At 42.5% G+C, this 18,695-nt stretch overlaps 1 protein-coding gene across 7 annotated transcripts in view; it reads right to left on the bottom strand.

Annotated features, from left to right (window-relative positions):
- LCOR (ligand dependent nuclear receptor corepressor) overlaps nucleotides 1-18,695 on the bottom strand; it is a 223,237-nt gene that overhangs the window by 40,349 nt on the left and 164,193 nt on the right. For 4 of the 7 annotated variants that reach the window (XM_038743485.1, XM_038743487.1, XM_038743486.1 and 1 more), the window contains one exon: nucleotides 17,435-17,528. In XM_038743485.1, the coding sequence (XP_038599413.1) occupies nucleotides 17,435-17,528 (94 nt within the window). Of the gene's footprint in view, nucleotides 1-10,564; nucleotides 10,735-12,746; nucleotides 14,354-17,434; nucleotides 17,529-18,695 lie in introns of those variants that run through there. The other 3 variants (XM_038743490.1, XM_038743491.1, XM_038743489.1) reach the window with 3 other exon arrangements.

Raw genomic sequence — 18,695 nt, 5'->3', positions numbered from 1 at the left:
TTTTACTTGTACATATCTATTCTATTTATTTTATTTTGTTAGTATGTTTGGTTTTGTTTTCTGTCTCCCCCTTTTAGACTGTGAGCCCACTGTTGGGTAGGCACTGTCTCTATATGTTGCCAACTTATACTTCCCAAGCGCTTAGTACAGTGCTCTGCACATAGTAAGCGCTCAATAAATACGATTGATGATGATGATGATGATGACAGGCACTATACCGACAGGCGCTGGGGTGGATACAAGCAAATCGAGTTGGACACAGGCCCTGTCCCATGTGGGGGCTCACAGTCTCATTCCCCATTTTACAGATGAGGTAACTGAGGCCCAGAGAAGTGAAGTGACTTGCCCGTGGTCACACAGCAGACAAGTGGCGGAGTTGGGATTAGTCTCCAAGGGGAGGGTGTTTCAGGAAGAAAGGAGGATGAAAACAAGAAAAGCCCTAGAGAAATACACACCATATGGAAGCTATGATTAAAGAGTGTGGTAACCTTATTGACGGGATAACAGTGGTATGGTGAACTACAGAATAACCTCAGATTTTCACACTAACCAAACATCACCAAAGAGGATACGAAAAATTTAAATTTTGGGGAGAGAGACCATCATAAAACATGTTCTGAATAGAATGGAAAGAACAGAAATTCCCCCAGTAGTGCAGATAGCTTTTAAAATGGCCAGATCTTCTGGATATGAAAATGCATGTTGATTTTATTCACCACAATGGAGATACTGGAAATTCAGCACACTATTAGGACAAAATTTTGATCAATTCAAATATCGTTCTGAAGTCTGTTTTGGCACTGAATGTCAAAAATGAAACCAAGAAAACTTTTTAAATTAAATCTTTGGGGGTTAAGTTTAACTAAAAAAATTAATAGAAAGGCTAACTGGGTTAAATTGAGTGACACTATAAAAATTCAGAGCCTATCAAGACAGTGGCATGTCAACTTTTAAAAGGAATATAAATTGCGATTGGATTTATTTGCAAGATTTCCCATATGTGTAATGCATCTGGCCAAAATACCAAGTCACCAAACAATTTGCCCAAAGTGTCTCACTACCTTAGGAAAACAAATGAAACTAGAGAAAGAGAAGAGCATTTTGATCCAGAAAGTTCTCCTTATAAAAGTACCATCACCCATCTTTTTTATGGCCCAAAAGAAAAATGCAAAAGGATTTTAAATTGAATTCAGAGTTCAAAGTTTCTAATGGACACTTAGATTTCCTGCAATGTTAGCACCTGAGTTGGAAGCTAGACACTAGAGGAAAAAGAAAATAGCTGCTCAAGTTGATTTGTTTCGGTTCACAAATACACACTACTAAAATAGACCAGCAAGCACTGCCTCCTCCCACCCCTTAGAATCAGGAATGAAAAACATGAAGATGTAGCAAATTTGTTGAGTGATTGCTTCATTAGAAAAGCAATTTCAGGGCCTCGTCATCATCGTCATTATCAATTGTATTTAGTGTTTACAGAGCGCAGAGCACTGTACTAGTCCCTTGGCAGAAAACAATACAGTAGAATTGGTAGAACCTGCCAACAACGAACCCCTTACTTAGATTTTAAGGAAACATTCCATGCTTTAGGTGTTTTTATAAATGAAGTCTTCCATAGATTCTCAAAAAAACCCCCACCTATTTAATTGTGGCAGATTAAAGAAAGGGCACGGGGTTGGGATGGGATGGAGAGGAGTGAAAACGCAAGATAAATCCAGGAAAATTATTTTGAAACATAGCACACAGCTAAAAATCACAAACTGCCATATGGTGCTTTTGCGAGGCATCACATTTGAAAAGAAGCAAATTGTTTTGAACCTTTAAAATACGAAGCCCCGCTCCAACTGAGTTCACAAAGGGGGATTTTCCTGCTTTGGAAATGGGTCTGAATCACGATTTGGAGACCCATGTTCGAAGCGTCTTAAAATGACTCGGTTCACATGCAAAGGGCCGCGTTGAGCGTGTTCAGGAGTCGTTTTGGAGTCGATGATCCACAATCAATCAATCGTATTTATTGAGCGCTTACTGTGTGCAGAGCACTGTACTAAGCGCTTGGGAAGTACAAGTTGGCAAACTGCAAGGGCAAGAATGAAGGACCCTCCCCCAGGGTGAGCACGGGGACTCTAATATCAGCCTAGAAATGGTGAAGGCAAATACCACCATTAAGACCAGAGGAGTGTTACAATAGCAGCAAGAAGCAGACTGCCTAATGGAGAGAGCACGGGCCCGGGAGTTACAAGGACCTGGGTTCTAAATCCCAGTCCAGTCACTTCACTTCTCTTTGCCTCAGAGTTCCCTCATCTGTAAAATACGAATTAAGACTGTGAGTCCCTTGTGGGCCATGGGCTATGTCCAACCTGATTAGCTTGTATCTACCCCTGTGCTTAGTAGAGTGTCTGGCACATAGTAAACTCTTAAACATAAAAAAAAAATAGCAAAGCAGCCTCAAGGCAGACAAAAATTGGTCCCCTCATTATATAAAAAATGGTTCGGCACAGACTGTTATGTTGGTGTATCATCTCCCCTTCGCTTTTTAACTTAAAATATGCTCAAATCTGGGTCAGGTTTCTTTCATGGCTTTTCCACTCTCCCATTTTTGAAACAAATCGTCATTTCACCCAAGTGAACCATTTGAAGTCATCCCTTTCCGAGACGGCTTGCTTAGAAGACGCAGTTGACCTGAAATCAGCATCTTATTTCGAAGAAGAGGCAATCGCTCCCTCCGCTAAGGAATCCAATTAGGCAAGTGCTGCACTTCACAACTGGCTCCTGTGTCCATTTGATTTTAAATTCAATGCTAACTTTAGCCCTCTCAACCAATGGATCGTATTTGAGCGCTTTCTTATGGCATTTGTTAAGCGCTAATTATGTGTACTGTACTAAGCGCTGGGGTAGATACAAGCTAATCAGGTTGGACACAGTCCTTGTCCCACTTTTTACAGGTGAGGTAACTGAGGCCCAGAGAAGTCAAGTGACTTACCCAAGCTCATGCAGCAGATGAGTGGCGGAGCCAGGATTAGAACCCAGGGCCTTCTGACTCCCAAGCCCACACTATCCACTAGGCCATACGGTTTTCCTACAGGCATACCAGCTTTGAAGGACTCAGTTTACCAAGGAGGGTGACACAAATACAGATAACTGCCCTGTCTCTAACATAACTATACACCAATATATCGCTGTAGCATTTATTCAGCACCATCTGGTGCAGTGCTCTGTACTCCTCCCTTGGGAAGTACAGAATACAGTGACACGTTCCCTGCCCAGAGGGGCTTACATTCTAACGGGGGAGACTGACGCAAAAAGATTTAGCACTAAAGTGGTCTAAATAAATAACTCCACATACATGAGTGCAGCATGAGGAGCGAGAAAAGAAATTTCATGAAAGAGTCGAAGTCTGTTGTAATTACAACCTGTTTTGGTTCAAGTATCACAGGCAGAAGAGTGGCATGAGACAGATTCCTTTGATGATCATTTTCAAATTTGGCTATTTTCCATTCATACTTCCATTGGTTTGAGGGAATAAAAAATCTCTAATATACTGTCTGTACAAGATCTTCTATCGTGAGCCCCCACCGAGGGTCAGGGTTCACGTCCAATTCCCTCCTGTGTATTGTTTTCCAGAGCTTAGTACAGCATTCTGCACCCAGTAAGCACTAAACATTAAGGACCAATACAAATTTACCTATCCGGATTCAGGGAAATGCCTGCATTCTACCGACAATAGTCACGTAGAAATCACTGTATCAGACCTCTCTGCCACAATGATTTTTTTTTACCATATCTGTGCACCAAATCAAGGCAGAATGCAGCAGTTCACAGAACGAACAGAGCCAGACAAATCAAGCTCCACTTCATCCACAAGCAATCCACTACCTCAGAAATTCATCCCCCTCAGAGAGTTAAGAAAGGCCCAAGACCGGTCGGAAGAAAACGTGACAAGTCTACCTTCGTTAGGCCTGGCTTTGCGGAAAGCTTGGCTAACTTTTCACTAGAGAAGCAATTTCATTAAGAAAATGAAGATATCCAGGTAGAGTTAGTGAGTTGAAGGTCGTTAAAGGATGGAGACTGTCACAGCTGACTGCTGAAACGTACTCCTTACAGCAAGCTCCTGTCTTCCAACAAGGTTGCTTTTAAAACGATAAATTCAAAGAAAATTGATTTAATTCTACACGTGGATTCAGCCATTTACCCACGGCTCATTCCTCTCACTGCTCCCCGTGGCTTACCTGTCAGGGGGTTACTAATAATAACAATAATTTTGGCATTTGTTAAGCGCTTACTACGTGCAAAGCACTGTTCTAAGCGCCGGGTACATTTATAACCGTTCACATCCCAAACTAGAGCGAAAGAATAAAACTTTTAAAAAAGCTTTTTCACAACAAAATTTATTAGAAGAATAGTGGTTTTGAAAAGTCTAGCATCCAGTGAGAACTACCATACACAACATTACAGCTGGGAATGTTTCTCCAAAATGACATGGTCAAATAATACAATGGAGCCATTAAATCTTACACATGCACGAGAGAATTAGCGCTTTTGACATACAATGCAAAAAAAAGGGACCACATGGATTAGAATTTAAAGTACTCATCACATACATTAAGACACAGCTTATTTAGTCCAGTCAAAAATCAGAACTGCATTTAAAAAAAAAAATTAATGTAGTGCAATCAAACAGAAAACCTTAATTTGTGATCATAAGTGCTCTACTACACAAAACGTTGATCGTAGCAAGAAACAAAAAAGTTCAAATCACACAGTACAAAACAATCTGTAAATAAATATAAACTACAGTACAAGAGAAATATTAAATTATACAATTCCGTCAAACTGTAAACAGTATATTGAAATGAGGTCCATAAGAGTAAAGGGGGTTCCTGTTTTGCGTTTCATGACACTTGAACTTTCCAGAGGTCTGCTTTATGCCATTTTCCATAATCGGCAAAGGCTACGTGTTCTGCGCAATGGAAGGGGATTCTTTTTTTTTTTTTTCCGATGTAAGATATCAAAGAATGAAGCAGAGGAGCGGCTGACGCGGGCACCCGCCGCCGGCGCAGGGCCCGGTTTCTATATCCCGGGCGACCGACGGACCGCGCGGAAAGGAGCGGGGGGCGGCGTGAGGGTGGGGGCGGCCTGGGTGCAGGCTCAGACCTCTGCTGATTGTTTGACATGTTCACATGCTCGAAATGCAACACCGACTTTGGCAGAATCACTACTACTGATCAACGCAGAGCACTGCTGGCCCGTTGGCTCCATCACAGTGGCCAGTGCACAGAATTCTCTAAGGACATTGCATAACTAGAATGTAAGAGGTCAGACACCCAAGGGCCAGTGCTTGGATTCAGTAGTAGTCACGGTGAAGAAAGCAAGAGCCACGGTAAGGAACCGCATCGGTATCACTTACAGAAGCAGCTGGGAACGTCAGTTACTTTCGCTGCGCGGGGCTAACAGCGGCATTTTTAAATATATACTTAAACCTTGTTTTCTAACAGATATATCTTTTATATAGCTATATATATAGATTTCCTACAATACATGGTGAACAGGAACCCCCATGCCATCTGCTCAGTAGTAATAACTGAATATACAGAATGCCACTATAAGTGTCTGAGGCACTGTGTGCTGAAAGAGTAATATGCAGCTTTAAAATCCGTTTGGCTGAGTTATACCTGGATACCTGAACTGAGTTTTACGTTGACATTCATCAAGGATGTGCTATCAGCACTTCAAAAGAAAAAAGCAAAAACAAAATACAAGTCACTGCTAGGTTTAAGAATAGCGTCTAAGTACCTGAATTGAGTGAGAATAGTTGTGTAAACTGTCCCTGAGGGTTTTTAAACAGTGTGTGTACAAGTTGGATTCCTAAGAACATTAGTTCTACTTACATTGCGGACTGATAAAATACCAATGCCTGACATTTGAACAAGTGGAGGTTATAAAGAATTATGAGCAAACACTCCAAATGTATATTTTATACATTTTTTTTCCTCAAAGCAGCAATAAGCTGCTGTAAAGTATACATCCCATCAGCACACCACCACATGGGAGTCAGATAAAGGTTTCTATCTTCAAGAAGTCTGGTTTTCTGACGGCACGGCATTACAACCGATCATATCGATAACCAAAGAATATTCACCTCCTAAATTAGAATGCACCTAATTACAGACTAGCGATTCAAGATTAGGTTTTTAATCAAACACTTGGCTATTACAGACTAAAATTCTTAAACTCACTAATGCTGGTATTCTAACCTAGTTAATGATTTTTCTGCCCCCCACCCACCCACCCTCCCCACCCCCACCCCCTTCATTTTAGAAATATACCATTCCACAACTTAAAAACATGAAGATCCACTTCCAGTCCTCTGGTGTAAAAAGCATGTCAGTGAGTTTATAGTAAAAATTTACACGGTAAAAAGGCTGGAATTTCAGCCAAAGATTTGAAATACTGCTCATTCCCTGAAGATAAAAAGGAGAGAGAATCCCTACCCATTTTCCTAGTGATACATTTTTCAAACTGACAACACTACACTGGTCTGACTTTTTTTTCCCCCCCATTTTGGGGGAATCTCCCCTTACCTCCTCTCAAATATCAAATCCTTAAGCCCTGAAACGCTGAGTTGAAATGAGACATTAAAAGAACAGGCATACCCTTAGAAGCTGCCTGGAAGTTACAAAATGTTGTTGCTTTGTTTTTAAACGACAAGACTCGTATAAATCCGGATTCTGACCCCCTAGAGTTAAATGGTGGTGGCTTCTGTTTAGTTTTTAAAAATATTAAACTGTGATTTACAGTACTGTACCTAACACTCTGAAGATGAAATTAAGACTTCAGTGTTGTAACAGAAAAAGTGCTGAATCGTCCCTTTTCTGGTACTTTAAACCACGCCAGACAAGTGCTTTCCAGAGCAACAGTACAGATTACTGTGCAGGTTTCCACCAAGAAAGAAAAAATATACCATCTACAAAGAAAGCCTTTTTTTTTTTTGAAAATATGTGGAGCACCAAATATTAAACATACATAACTGATTGGTAGTGGTGCTCTCCAATATTCTGAGGTGCAGGAAAATAGTCTAGATTGTAGTTTCATTTGGCTAATGACGGCTTTATTCTCTGTTCTATTTATATGCTCCTATGTCCAGTCCCCACTCTATCCACTGAGAAACTAATCTCTAAAGAGATTATTCGAAAAGTAGTGTTATCAGGAAAATACCTGAGAAAGGGTGCAATTATGCAGAATAAGAACCCCAAGACTGAACTAATACTGTATAGTTCCATAAAGTCTTTGCCCCAAACAAACCTAAGAGCCTAAAAGGTTTGAATTTTTGATTGGGTCTAATTGCTTTGGGGTTTTTGGTTTGTGTGTTTTGAAAGGGTCATTTCCAGTCTACAATATATCACCTTGGGTATATCTAGTGACTCTTCAAGACAGGGTGAAGAATTTAATTAACAATCAAATAACGAAAAGGAAATATTATGGTGATTATACATCCCGTTTAAACTGTGATTTCAACTAAAAGTGCTTTTACTTTTAGGGGCCTGAAAAAAAAAAAAAACTCCCTTGGATTTTCAAAGGAAAATTCTAAGCAACCCAGAAACCTTAAAAGTACCCCCAAACAGTTCCGGAGTCAATAATCTGTACATAACTTGTATACTGTGACATTTGCCAACTCCAGCTAATAAGTCTAGATACTTTTCCGCAAATGGCTCTAAAAAGGCTAGAGCTTTTATTTTTTTTTACTCCAAAGAGAGGTGGCTCAACCACCCCACCCCCTACTCACTATTTCAAGAGTTTTCAGATAAAATCATTTAGTGCTTCTCCTCCTCTTAAAAGTCTAAATACTTTTTTTTACTCCCCCCTCAGACCCCAACCCTCCACCAAATCTCCTTCATTTCGGTTCACAGCTCTAATGTTACCCTGCAGGGTATTTCTGTCTTTTTTTTTTTTTTTTTAAAAAAAGGCTAATTAATGTAAAACTACCTAAGGAGAGAAGAGGACGAGAGTCAATTTCACTGAATTCCTCCCCTCCTGCCTCCACGTCAATCGCCATATTCACATATTCTGCTCTCAGAAAAATCTCAAAGACGGCCTTAATCCTAAATACGCTGAGCGGAAGGGTTTGGAATTTGCATTCCGTGCGCCAAGAAGATATTTATCCTATTCGGCGGAGTTTGAAAAGCAATCCGATATGAACAAAAATGTTTCCCTGGCCTAAATGGGGTTCAGTAACCTCCTGACAAGTGGATTGTTCTGCCGAGACCAAAACGCCTTTCACAACACTAACCGTGCTAGAAGCATTTCCACAAAGACCCAATTTGGGGATAGACAAGGAAGATGGTCTCCAGGATATTCGTGAATGAAGATTGGACTGGTTCCTTTTTAATACATCTGCCCTGACAAACCAATGCCAAATATCTTTTAAGGAGCGTCGCTTTCCACTGTCATTTTCCAACGCCAAGACGGTAACCTGAGGGAAGAAGAGATGGAAGGTTCCCCTCCCATGAAAAGCACTGTGGCATTTCTGGCATTTCAAGAGGGAAAAGGATCCCTAATGCTAAGGTGACTTGGTTCCAAAATTGAGATATAAGAAAAAGAGTGGCTGGCAAGGATAGTGGCCTAACTGGAGCTCCCTCTCTTTCTCTCCATATATATATATATCCACAGCTACCCAGAAGGTTATGTTCCTTGCTTGTTGCAGAGACAATCCGGTATTACAGACATAATCCATCAGAGTCTGGCTTATGACTGGATCAGTCATAAAGGCTTCGGCCCTGGGGTCAAGAGTATGGGTGCTCAGTATGCTAAATTCCCAAAGAGCGCGAGTGGGGGCTCCTCGTCTCCGATAACTCCCACTGGGGATAACAGGGGCACGGTGTGTCAAACGGGGGCATATATCCAGCTTCTCTCAATGGAAGAGGAGGTGATTGGTAACACGGGGTCTGTAAGGGTTGTCGCTGTAAAGCGTGGCATGGTGTTCTTTCAAAAAAAGAAGAAAAATTAAGGTCCACGCACCCTTGAGATGCCTATACGCTGAATGCTCCATCTATTCAAGCTTGGGTTTTGTCCCAGGAAAGACGTCTGGGAATGGAGGTGTCCGTTTGGTTGAATGTGAGGTAATGGTCTGTGTACTAGCTAACCAGGTTTTTAAAAAGCACTTGGACATTTTAAAGTAAAACAAACCAGCTACACTTCACGTATGTTGTTTGCTCACCAAAGCTGTACAGTAATTTAACGCCACATCAGAATCCCTATCACACTACGCCTTAAACATAATTCATGATATGCTGATGCAAAGATTTACCAAGCAACATCTAAACTTCAGCAGAATAGCAAATTTCTTAATTAAAAGTATCGTTACCCAGGTGGACTATGGAATGCTTTTTTTTTTCTCAGAATGAATGAAGAGGAAAATTGCCTCTGCGAGGAACTTGAGATATTGAAAAACTGCTCTTTGCGATCCATCATTAACATTTTTTCACAGTCCCTGGCTCTTCCCTTCCAAACCCTGTGTCATGCACATATTCCATATTACTGCCGGGTCTGACTATCAGGAGTAAGAAACCGTGACTAAAAATACCAGAGAAATTCTTCCACCAGACTCATCATTTTGGTTTTTCTACCACGTTGCAATTTGTCCATTTTGTTATCGATGTTCCCTCATGAAAAACACCAAAAAAACCTCCAAAACCAAACCAAAACCAAACCAAAAAAAAAACAAAACCAAAAACCAAGAAGAGGTAAGACCTGAGCACTACCTCCTGACCAGCCAGTCCAAGTAACTTCAGCGTCGACATCCTGGAGAGACGTGAGAACTTTAAACACTTTTGTTCCAAAGACATAGCGAACTACACCGCCCCGATGCCAAAAATAAAAACGAACAGCTCGACTGGGAATCCGAGCCAGGCAAACCTCTGGTCGGCAGAAATTAGGCATGCTACTCCACATACACCAACTCCAATTAAATACTCAAGATGACCCCAAATACTACTAGACCACCTACAGCGAGAGCGCTCATAAAGAACAGAAGAGGAAACCAAAGAGAGAGCAAATGTTTAGGGATCGCCGCAGCACCTAGATTGACAGCCGGCCATGTGATGGACCATCTCGGAGAAATGGTACGATGAGACTTTTAAAACAAAATTTAACATTAAAAAGTGCACGGGAATATTACCGACTAACTTTACAAAATCTACAATAAGGTAAAATATATATCTTTTGAAATATTCAGCAGCTTTTTTTGTTTTTTGTTTTTTTGAGAGGCTCATGAAATTTAAAGGGACCACTAACTAATCTCAACCATGCTTCACAAAACAATAATGGCTATTTTATATTGCAGTTACCAAAGTAATGCAATTAGTGCTTAAAATAATCTACACTTAAAAAAAAAAATCCAAAACACAGAGACCTTTGGAGGAAATATGCTTGTTCAAAAGCTTCTCTGAAAGGATAGGTTACCTGAATATTTAATCTGTCACTGATCTCATGTGTAATGGTTAAAAGCTTCACAGACATGAATACTACAATCTTCAGGTCTCAGGACGTTTAATCTGAGAAAGTTTAGTGTTTGGTTTGCTTTTTAAAATTCACTTTCTAACCAAAGCAAATAATAAAATTACTTAAATTTCACTATTTACAATTCTTAGCCTACAGTCTGAAATGACACAATACAAGTTCTCTTTTTAAACTGCAGCATTAAAGGGTAGGCACACCATTCTTCTGCTGCTCGATTGTCATCCACTGAAACACACATAGAAAATATTTATGTTAGTAAAATGATCACTCCATGTACACTACAATGACAAAGTTTACAAAAGTCAACTCATACTTCACTTAAATAGACTACCATATAGGGTTAAACCTCTCTGAACAGTAAAACTCTACAAAAGGGTTACAATTTTTAGGGCCAAATTTTTCCATGGGCCTCTAATGACTCCTTTCTGCAAACACAATTTGCACACACATACATCATTGTGGCTGCAAGGCCCTTCTTCCAGAAACCTTGAAGAATCGACGCTGCCAAACAAGGTGGAAGAAGGCACTGGAGGCCACAATTATTTATGTGTGCAAATACATGGGGGTGCAAACCAGGAGGTTAAGCCTTTAAAAACCTAGCCCGTTGCTTGCAGCAAACCTTCTAGAACTTCCTTCGACAGCAGATGAAACCACACATTTAACAACGCACTTTTATTGCAATGTCCAGCTAGGCTGGAAAATATTGCAGAGTTTAAAATACTGCTACTGAGCTAAAACGGCTTTTTAGAGTTGAGAGATAACTTGAAAGCTAAGAAGAAGCAGGCTCTTTGAACGGTGAAACGCTTCACGCGAAATAATCAGAGCAAACACGGGCCCCGAGCCCGGTCTATACCGAGAATGAGCAGTGCATATTTAAAAAAAAAATGACAGCAATGGTGTGCCTAACCTTTGAACAGTGTAAGTTGCTGGGAGGGGGGAAAATATATTATGTCCTTCACCTAAGATGGCTAACTGAACTAACCGCTCTAGAATTTCCAGATGAAAATTCTTCCAGCAGCCTCTGAGCTATCTAGGCCATTCTTCTCCTCCCACGCTCCCACCCCCGGCATCGCTCTCCACTTTCGATAACCAACTTCCACTTCAACACCCGAGTACAGTGCTTAATGTTTTTTTTTTTTACTTCGACACAAACTCCAACGCTTCTTTGGGCTGCGCGACTGAAAGACTGCGAGGTCCTAAATATCACTGCAGCCTGAAACTGTAGGTTTTTAGTGTTCTGTTTTTCTTCGGCGCAGCCAGCCGTTCCGATTTGGTCACACTGCCAACGTTTAAGTCGTCTCTGAGCTTCAACTAGTCACTGACCATTCTTGCAGAAAGAGAAAAGTACTTCCTACGACTTACTCTGGATGTCTAATATGGGTTTTCAAAAGGTCGCCGTAAAAAAAAAGAAATGTATGTAGTTCAAGGAGTGCTTATACAAACGTGACTCGAAACTGCCTATAGTAGTGTGTGCTAAGCAACCATTAAACTCAATCGTAGGTAAAAACCAGAAAGGGAGAAGAAAATCGGGAGCAGGATCGGAGAAAAATGAACCACCCTGCTACTGGCAACTGGGGTATTTAAAAAGAAAACACTCAGTGAGTGTTCAACCCTGACTGAATAACAGCTAGATAAGATGGGCAGCCTAGATCAGACTACCTTGAAGTTTGTGTTTCTTCCCTGAACACAAACGTGGATCCTTCATTAAGGTGGATATTTGGACAGACTATTGAGGTTGTAATGTCTAGAGATCGCTTTGTTTTTTTGCGAGATCACAGTAATTTATACACTTATTTCCCTTCTCCCCCCTCAGCCCCCCTCCCGCCCCCCGCCGCCTCCCTCCCCCACCCCATTATCCAGAGCTGGAGAAACTGAAACCAGTTGCTGGAGTCATATACGTTAGTAAACACGTGATCAAATCGGTAAAAAGGGTTTAAGATTACAAAGAATCCTGGTTTTCCTTGAAATGAGGCATACCCTAGTGAATCATTCAGTGTACCCTGACCGCTCCTGACTCAAAAAAGGAGCTTGCCCTCCGAGAGATAAGGCTACATCCTCACAAACTGGTGAGACCAGATCCCACCTTTAGAAAATTCCCAACAAAATTACAGTGAAGGTAGTGTTACAAGGTAATTAACTGAATCGTTTTGAAGGTAGCGTATCTATGCTCCCCCCCCCCCCCACCTCCCACCCTCCCCTCCGAGTGAGCACTAAGCAGATTGCTAATGGCACAGGAATTTAATTTTGAAAGAAAATGGTGTAATGTAATTAGACCCAATTGATTACTTTGATTACTTATCCGCTAACCCATCTCCTTGACTTCCAGAGATTTGTCATTCCTAAAGAGTATGTATTTCTGGCTTAATCCCTCAATGAACTGGATCCAAGAAGAAATAAAATCCTGCATTTTTTTTTTTCCGATTCTAAGATGGCTTTCCAATTCTCAATGGTAAAGCTCTTTGTAAGAGAGAATTTTGTTTGTAAATAGTGGACTTGCTTTTGGGAACTGAAAAAAAGATACATGCAGGCTCTACAGGCAAAGGAGTCCACTTCTACATGTTGTGTGAGTTCTTTGTGAGGTAACTCAATTCTCTAAATAATAGAGAAACATGCAAAAGGCCAAAAAATAAAAAACCCCAAACACCCAACAAAAACCCCCAAAAGAGAGAGATTCTGAGCCACAGCAGGCATGAAAATTTACAAAATATGCAAGATCCGGAGTGCACCCGTCACCTGTGTGTCCACACGAGTCAATGCAAAAAATCTGCAAAGGAGCAAGTGGCACAGAAAATGAAGTCAGGTGCACTCGGTGGTAGCGGAACAATGCAGTCGTGCTCACTCAGTCTGGAAAATAATTGGCACTCTACAGCATCCCTACTCATCTTTTGATTCATTTGCACTTTGTGCTGCCTCTCCCTGGGGATCTAATTCAATCTTTACGGAAACATCCTGCCCCTCCGACCTCATTAATTTCATTTTTTTCTTTGGAGGGTTTTTCAAAGTGCCCAGCCTCTCCTTCACTTTGTACTCCAGTGTACTGTGGGGAATCCCGTAAATACTCTGAGCTTTGGAAACACTCATTTTTCCACTCATAACCACCGAGATTGCTTCCTCCAGGATCTCACTGTTGTACTGCCTGTATCTCCCTCTCTTCTTCCGGGGCTGCTTGGAGCCCGGGTCTCCTTCTTGGTCCGAAGTGGGATATGGCTGTCCCGAGGTAGACTGCTCGGCGTCTGAGCCCCAAGGATCCGGTCCGGCATCCAGCAAGCTTCTTCGGTTTTGTTTTGGAAGGATAGCCCTTAACTTTTTACTAAGCGCGCTCTCCGTTTGTGAACCCATGACCAAAGAGCTGTAGCTGTACTGGTCCCCCGTGCGGGACTCCCACGAAAGGTCCATGCCTCGGACTTGGGGTATCTTTAAATCGACAGGCGGCGAATGGCTCACGTCCTTTTTCCCCTCCGGTTTAGTCTGCGGGGCCATTTTGGGAAAGGCGGAGTTTTCATTGAGAAAGGGGAGGTCACTGATGGTGCCGAGGGCCCCGTTGCCCCTGAATTTCATGCGGCCGAAACTGAACTCGTAGTGTGGCTTTGCCCACGAGGCCTCCCTGGATAATATTAAGTGCTGTCCATGATTCTGCAGTCCGGACGGCCCAAGGCTGGTGGCTGTGGAGAACTGGTTTCTGCTCAGCAGTTCTTCGCTAATCTGCAGGGATCGAGCCAGAGGAACTTTAAGAGATGTGGAATGGCCATAACCTTCCCTGGTTCCATCCTGCAAGCTTCTTGGAGGTACCCCATCACCACTCCGAAGTCCGTCTGGACGGTGCTGGCTGGGTCTCCCAGGTCGCCTAATTGGATGGAAGGAAACTGATGTGAGCAGGACTGGCACAGGTAGGGAGGGACGGGTGAGGGGACCACTCCTTTATTAGAAGGCCTTGCTTGGGTAACATCACTCTGCGTTTTTTTTTTCCTCTCTCTCTCTCTCTCTCTCTAAAATTTGTAAATGGTCTCGGCCGTCAGTCAGTTTTAAAACTTGTTCGCAACAAAAACAGGAGCTTTTTGGGGCAAAGAAAAATGAAACCTGTCAGCTGGTCTCTGGCTGGGTTCACAAATTTTCGGAGGAGAAAAGGCTTCGCGCAACTGTCTGAAAATAGCACCTTAATTAGGAATTGCAAAGTAATCGTCAGTCTCCACAGATTGATGCGCAGTTATGTGACTAGCGTGACGTTACCACTCAACAAGTACAGTAATAAAAGAGTAAGCCAGATGACTTGAAAATGCAACACATTCGACCCGCGTTTGTCAACCGGCTGCGAAATCGGAACCGTTCGTGTTGGTGAAACCATGGATGTTGCTCACAAGCAACGCGCTGCTACTCCGGATGGAAAATCGGAAGCGGCCCTCCAAAGACTTAATGGCATTTTAACTTGCATTAAGCCCTCATGTAAAAGCCGGGAGATGCCGCTACCAACCAAGAATCTGCATTGTAACACGACTTACCACACCGCTTCCTTCTAAAACACAACTCATTGCTTAAATACGATGAGTGTCCCTGTTCCTACATTTGGACTACACCAAACACCAAGCAGATGGTCTTTTCTTACCTCCAAACAATAATTCCTGAAGCACTACGCGTCTTTGTTTGGTTCGGATTTACATAAATGCACTGCAGAATTCATTTTCTTCAATAAAGGACCATCAGGTTGGAAGAACAAAACAACTATTTTTATTTTACGGGGATGACTTCCAAAGAACGTTCCAGAAACTAGTCTGGTTTCTTTGTTGTCGTACTCGTGACACCATTCTTCGTTTCTCCCTCACAAAGCTAAACATATTAATTTATATTGGTTTACAAGTGTCACGTTTCTCCGGTGAAGAAGATCAACGATCGGTTTTAAGGCTGGAGCTTGACAAAGTCCCCACAGGAAGTAATCGTGTATGGAAACTTGGATAGTACTACGATTTTAAACAAAATATAGCATAGGCAGATGTTGCTTTTAGAAAGTACGCACGCCGCTACTGTCCCCATTAAAACTACAAAAATGACAAAATGGATATACCGTCTGGGCTACGTGATCAATGAAATACCTCGCTTAGGGGCACCACAAAAACTTCACTGAGAAGCAGAACTGCAATGACGGCTTACAAGAACACCCCGTTTTGACTTTCCTAAAATGAAGACGGCAGCAGAATCCCTCGTTTTCGAATCACAGATCTGGTCCAGGGTGGTTCGGAGGAGGATGAAACATCTCACACGAGCGTGTCATCTGTGCAAATCGCAGCTACGCTAATCCTGAATGCTGTCCCCCAGGAAAGGCGTGCTTGGTAGCACCACGGTCACTATTGATGGAAACACGAAAACAAACCACCCGGAGCCACGCTGGACTCCGGTGCTGCCACTGCCGCAATCAAGCCGTTATATTTGACAAAGAAAGCGAGCCGGCTTTCAAAGATCGAGATGGATGAGATGGGGAAGGATTAAGGTTCGGGTTAGGGAAAAACAAGTATGACGGGGGAGAGAATGAGGCACTTGTCAGCAGTCTAGTCGCTAGTAAATTACATTACAGAAAGGGAGTTCGGTCTTTTCCACTCTACGTGTGTTGTTTGCCACTGCCCAATTGGCAGGTAACACTACTGAAGAGTCAGGGCTCTGTTTTCCCCACAGTTCAAGTCTGCTCTGGCTATAACACGATCCACGTGGCTGAGAGTAGATTTCGGGGAGGAAGACGAGGTTTTGCACATTTGGGTGGCATCAGTCAAGGAGCAAGTACTGAAACACACAGTTTGCCCACAACACCAAGTTCTTCTAGAACACAGCTATCCGGTTAAGGCAGAACTGAGCGTATTTCATTTGGAATAGAAAGTTTCTATTCCGTTTCAAGAGGCTGGTCAATAGCTGCTTGTTATTTTTAAGCACTTTATCCGGCAAGGCTAAGTATTTCGTATCTAAGGTCTGCGGAGATAATTTTATCCTGCTAAGAAAGAGTTTTCAGTTAAATGTTATAAATTCCTGGAAACTTCCCGTTACTACCGCCTCATCCTAACCCGCTCTTTGGAAATACAAAATTACTAGGTTGAAGTATTGGGTAGGTAAGGAGGACCTGCTCAGTTCATAGGTCAAGGAGCCTTTTGTTTCCTAAGCATCAGGTTAAGAAAATTCACTCTGCTCTCGAAGAGTGTTGCAAAAGTTGACTAGCTGGTGATTCTGTGACTGGTCTGGTAGTAGAGCAGTTACTTATCGGTACCCGTATCGCTCCTGGGGATGATATTCAATAAAGCACAAACTGCATTTTCAGAACTTGAAAACGTCTAGAAGCTGTAGTTGTAGACCGGACCCCGTAAACAAAGTCCCCACACGAATGTCACAATCCAAAAAACCTCACATCATCCGAGTCATGACTTCCTGGGAGTCAGAAGGACCTGGGTTCTAATCCCCGAACCGCCACTTGTCTGCTGAGTGACCAAGGGCAAGTCACTTCACTTCTCTGGGCCTCAGTTACCTCATCTGTAAAATGGGGATGAAAACCGGGAGCCTCATGCGGGACGGGGGGGGGGGGGGGGGGGCGTGTCCACCCCGATTTTCCTGCATCCGCCCCAGGGGTAATTACAGTGCCTGGCAGAGTGTAAGCGCTTAACAAATACCATCGTCACCACTGAACCCAACAAGAAGACCAAAGGCATTTTCTTGCCACAGATGTATAGAGAGAGTCATTAGAGTTTATAAAACAAATGCTGAAATGAGATGGTTTTGACCTAACCTGCCTGGTTTCACAGCATCCTTTCATTTGGCAGGAGGATTCAAGGGATTTGCTGGGACAGTTCCACCATAAATCTTTACTCTGAAGGGTTAACTGCACCAATCAATGAGAGAAAGGAGAATAATCTGGTCTGCAATACATTATTAAAAAGCCACAAATAGGGTCCCTTACCCGTTCCCTTGAGTACTGGAGCAGCCAGGAGAATGGCTCAGGGAAGTGCTGCCGGCGCATGGACTTTTCTTAGTGGACAGATCAAGTACACCGTCTGCAAAGACATAAAGTCACACTTGACGACAGGAAAAAAACTGGAGCAGATGTGGATTCAATTTAAGGAAGATGAAAAGTAGAAAAACATTGCCAGAGAAAAAGAAGGAACTGTGGATTAATGCACTGGCCTTTTTTCATCCCTTTGCACCATCTTTTCATCCCTCTGCATCACATTAATTTGCAGAGATCAGCAACACCTATAACGTATACATCCAGCCATCTATGTATCTACCTATACGTCTTCCACATTCAAAGAGGACACCGCTGACTGCGGAGTTCGTCTACTGGTGCGTTGGAATCGGCCACTCTGAGGCTTATGTAATGGAGCTGGCGGGACGATGGGAAAGGAAAGTTACACGAAGGGCGAGAGATGGTCAATATAAATCATCCAATTATGCCATCTCTGTCTCCTCATTAAAGCCATTAGCCCTCCTTCTCAAATTGAGCTGAGTAACAAAAAATTCCCCAAATCCCCCGATGACGAAATCAAAAGGCCTTTGCGGTGAGTCCGGTCTACGACCCCTGGGCTCAACGGAATAAGCACAGGTGGGAAAAGGCCACCAACTCCCAGTAACAAAGTTTCTCAGTGGGAGAGACCCTCGCTCGATCCCCGCCTTGCCTTCAAAGGCCAGGAGAAGGACGCTGGGTGCTTTCAAAGTCTCTCTCGTCAATCAATCGTATTTATTTTCATTTCAGAACGGTCATCACAACCGGGACCTTTGTGGGGCCCAGCCCTGAACAAATGCCCAGTCCCCACCAGCCTAATCTATAAGGTGCAATAAGTGCAATCAGACTGAAAACGAAAGCACTCACATATAAAGGCTGGCTTGGCACCCTTTCGGCTCTTCCAAAGGAATCAGTTCTGGCTCTTTACCAAATAAATACTGTCACCCCTTCCTGAAAATAAATCCTAATTACATGGCCTAATTCCATAAATGGAGGGCTAATTATGGGATTCGTACAAATACACTGTTTAAAAATACATGAACTAAATGATTCATGGACTTCGGAATATTGATTAGGCAAGTCATTTTATCACTGCAAAACTCGAGTTGAATTTGTTGTTTCTACTTCTTTCAGGCCTCCTTTTTTTCAAGGCGTGAAACCTCGTACAGTCACAATTTAAGGGAAGCTACTGTGTGGAGAAGTAATTGCTGTTAATAAA

Source organism: Tachyglossus aculeatus, chromosome 3 (genome assembly GCF_015852505.1).
Source record: "Tachyglossus aculeatus isolate mTacAcu1 chromosome 3, mTacAcu1.pri, whole genome shotgun sequence".
Lineage (NCBI taxonomy): Eukaryota > Metazoa > Chordata > Mammalia > Monotremata > Tachyglossidae > Tachyglossus > Tachyglossus aculeatus.
This window is presented reverse-complemented; position numbering and strand designations above follow the sequence as displayed.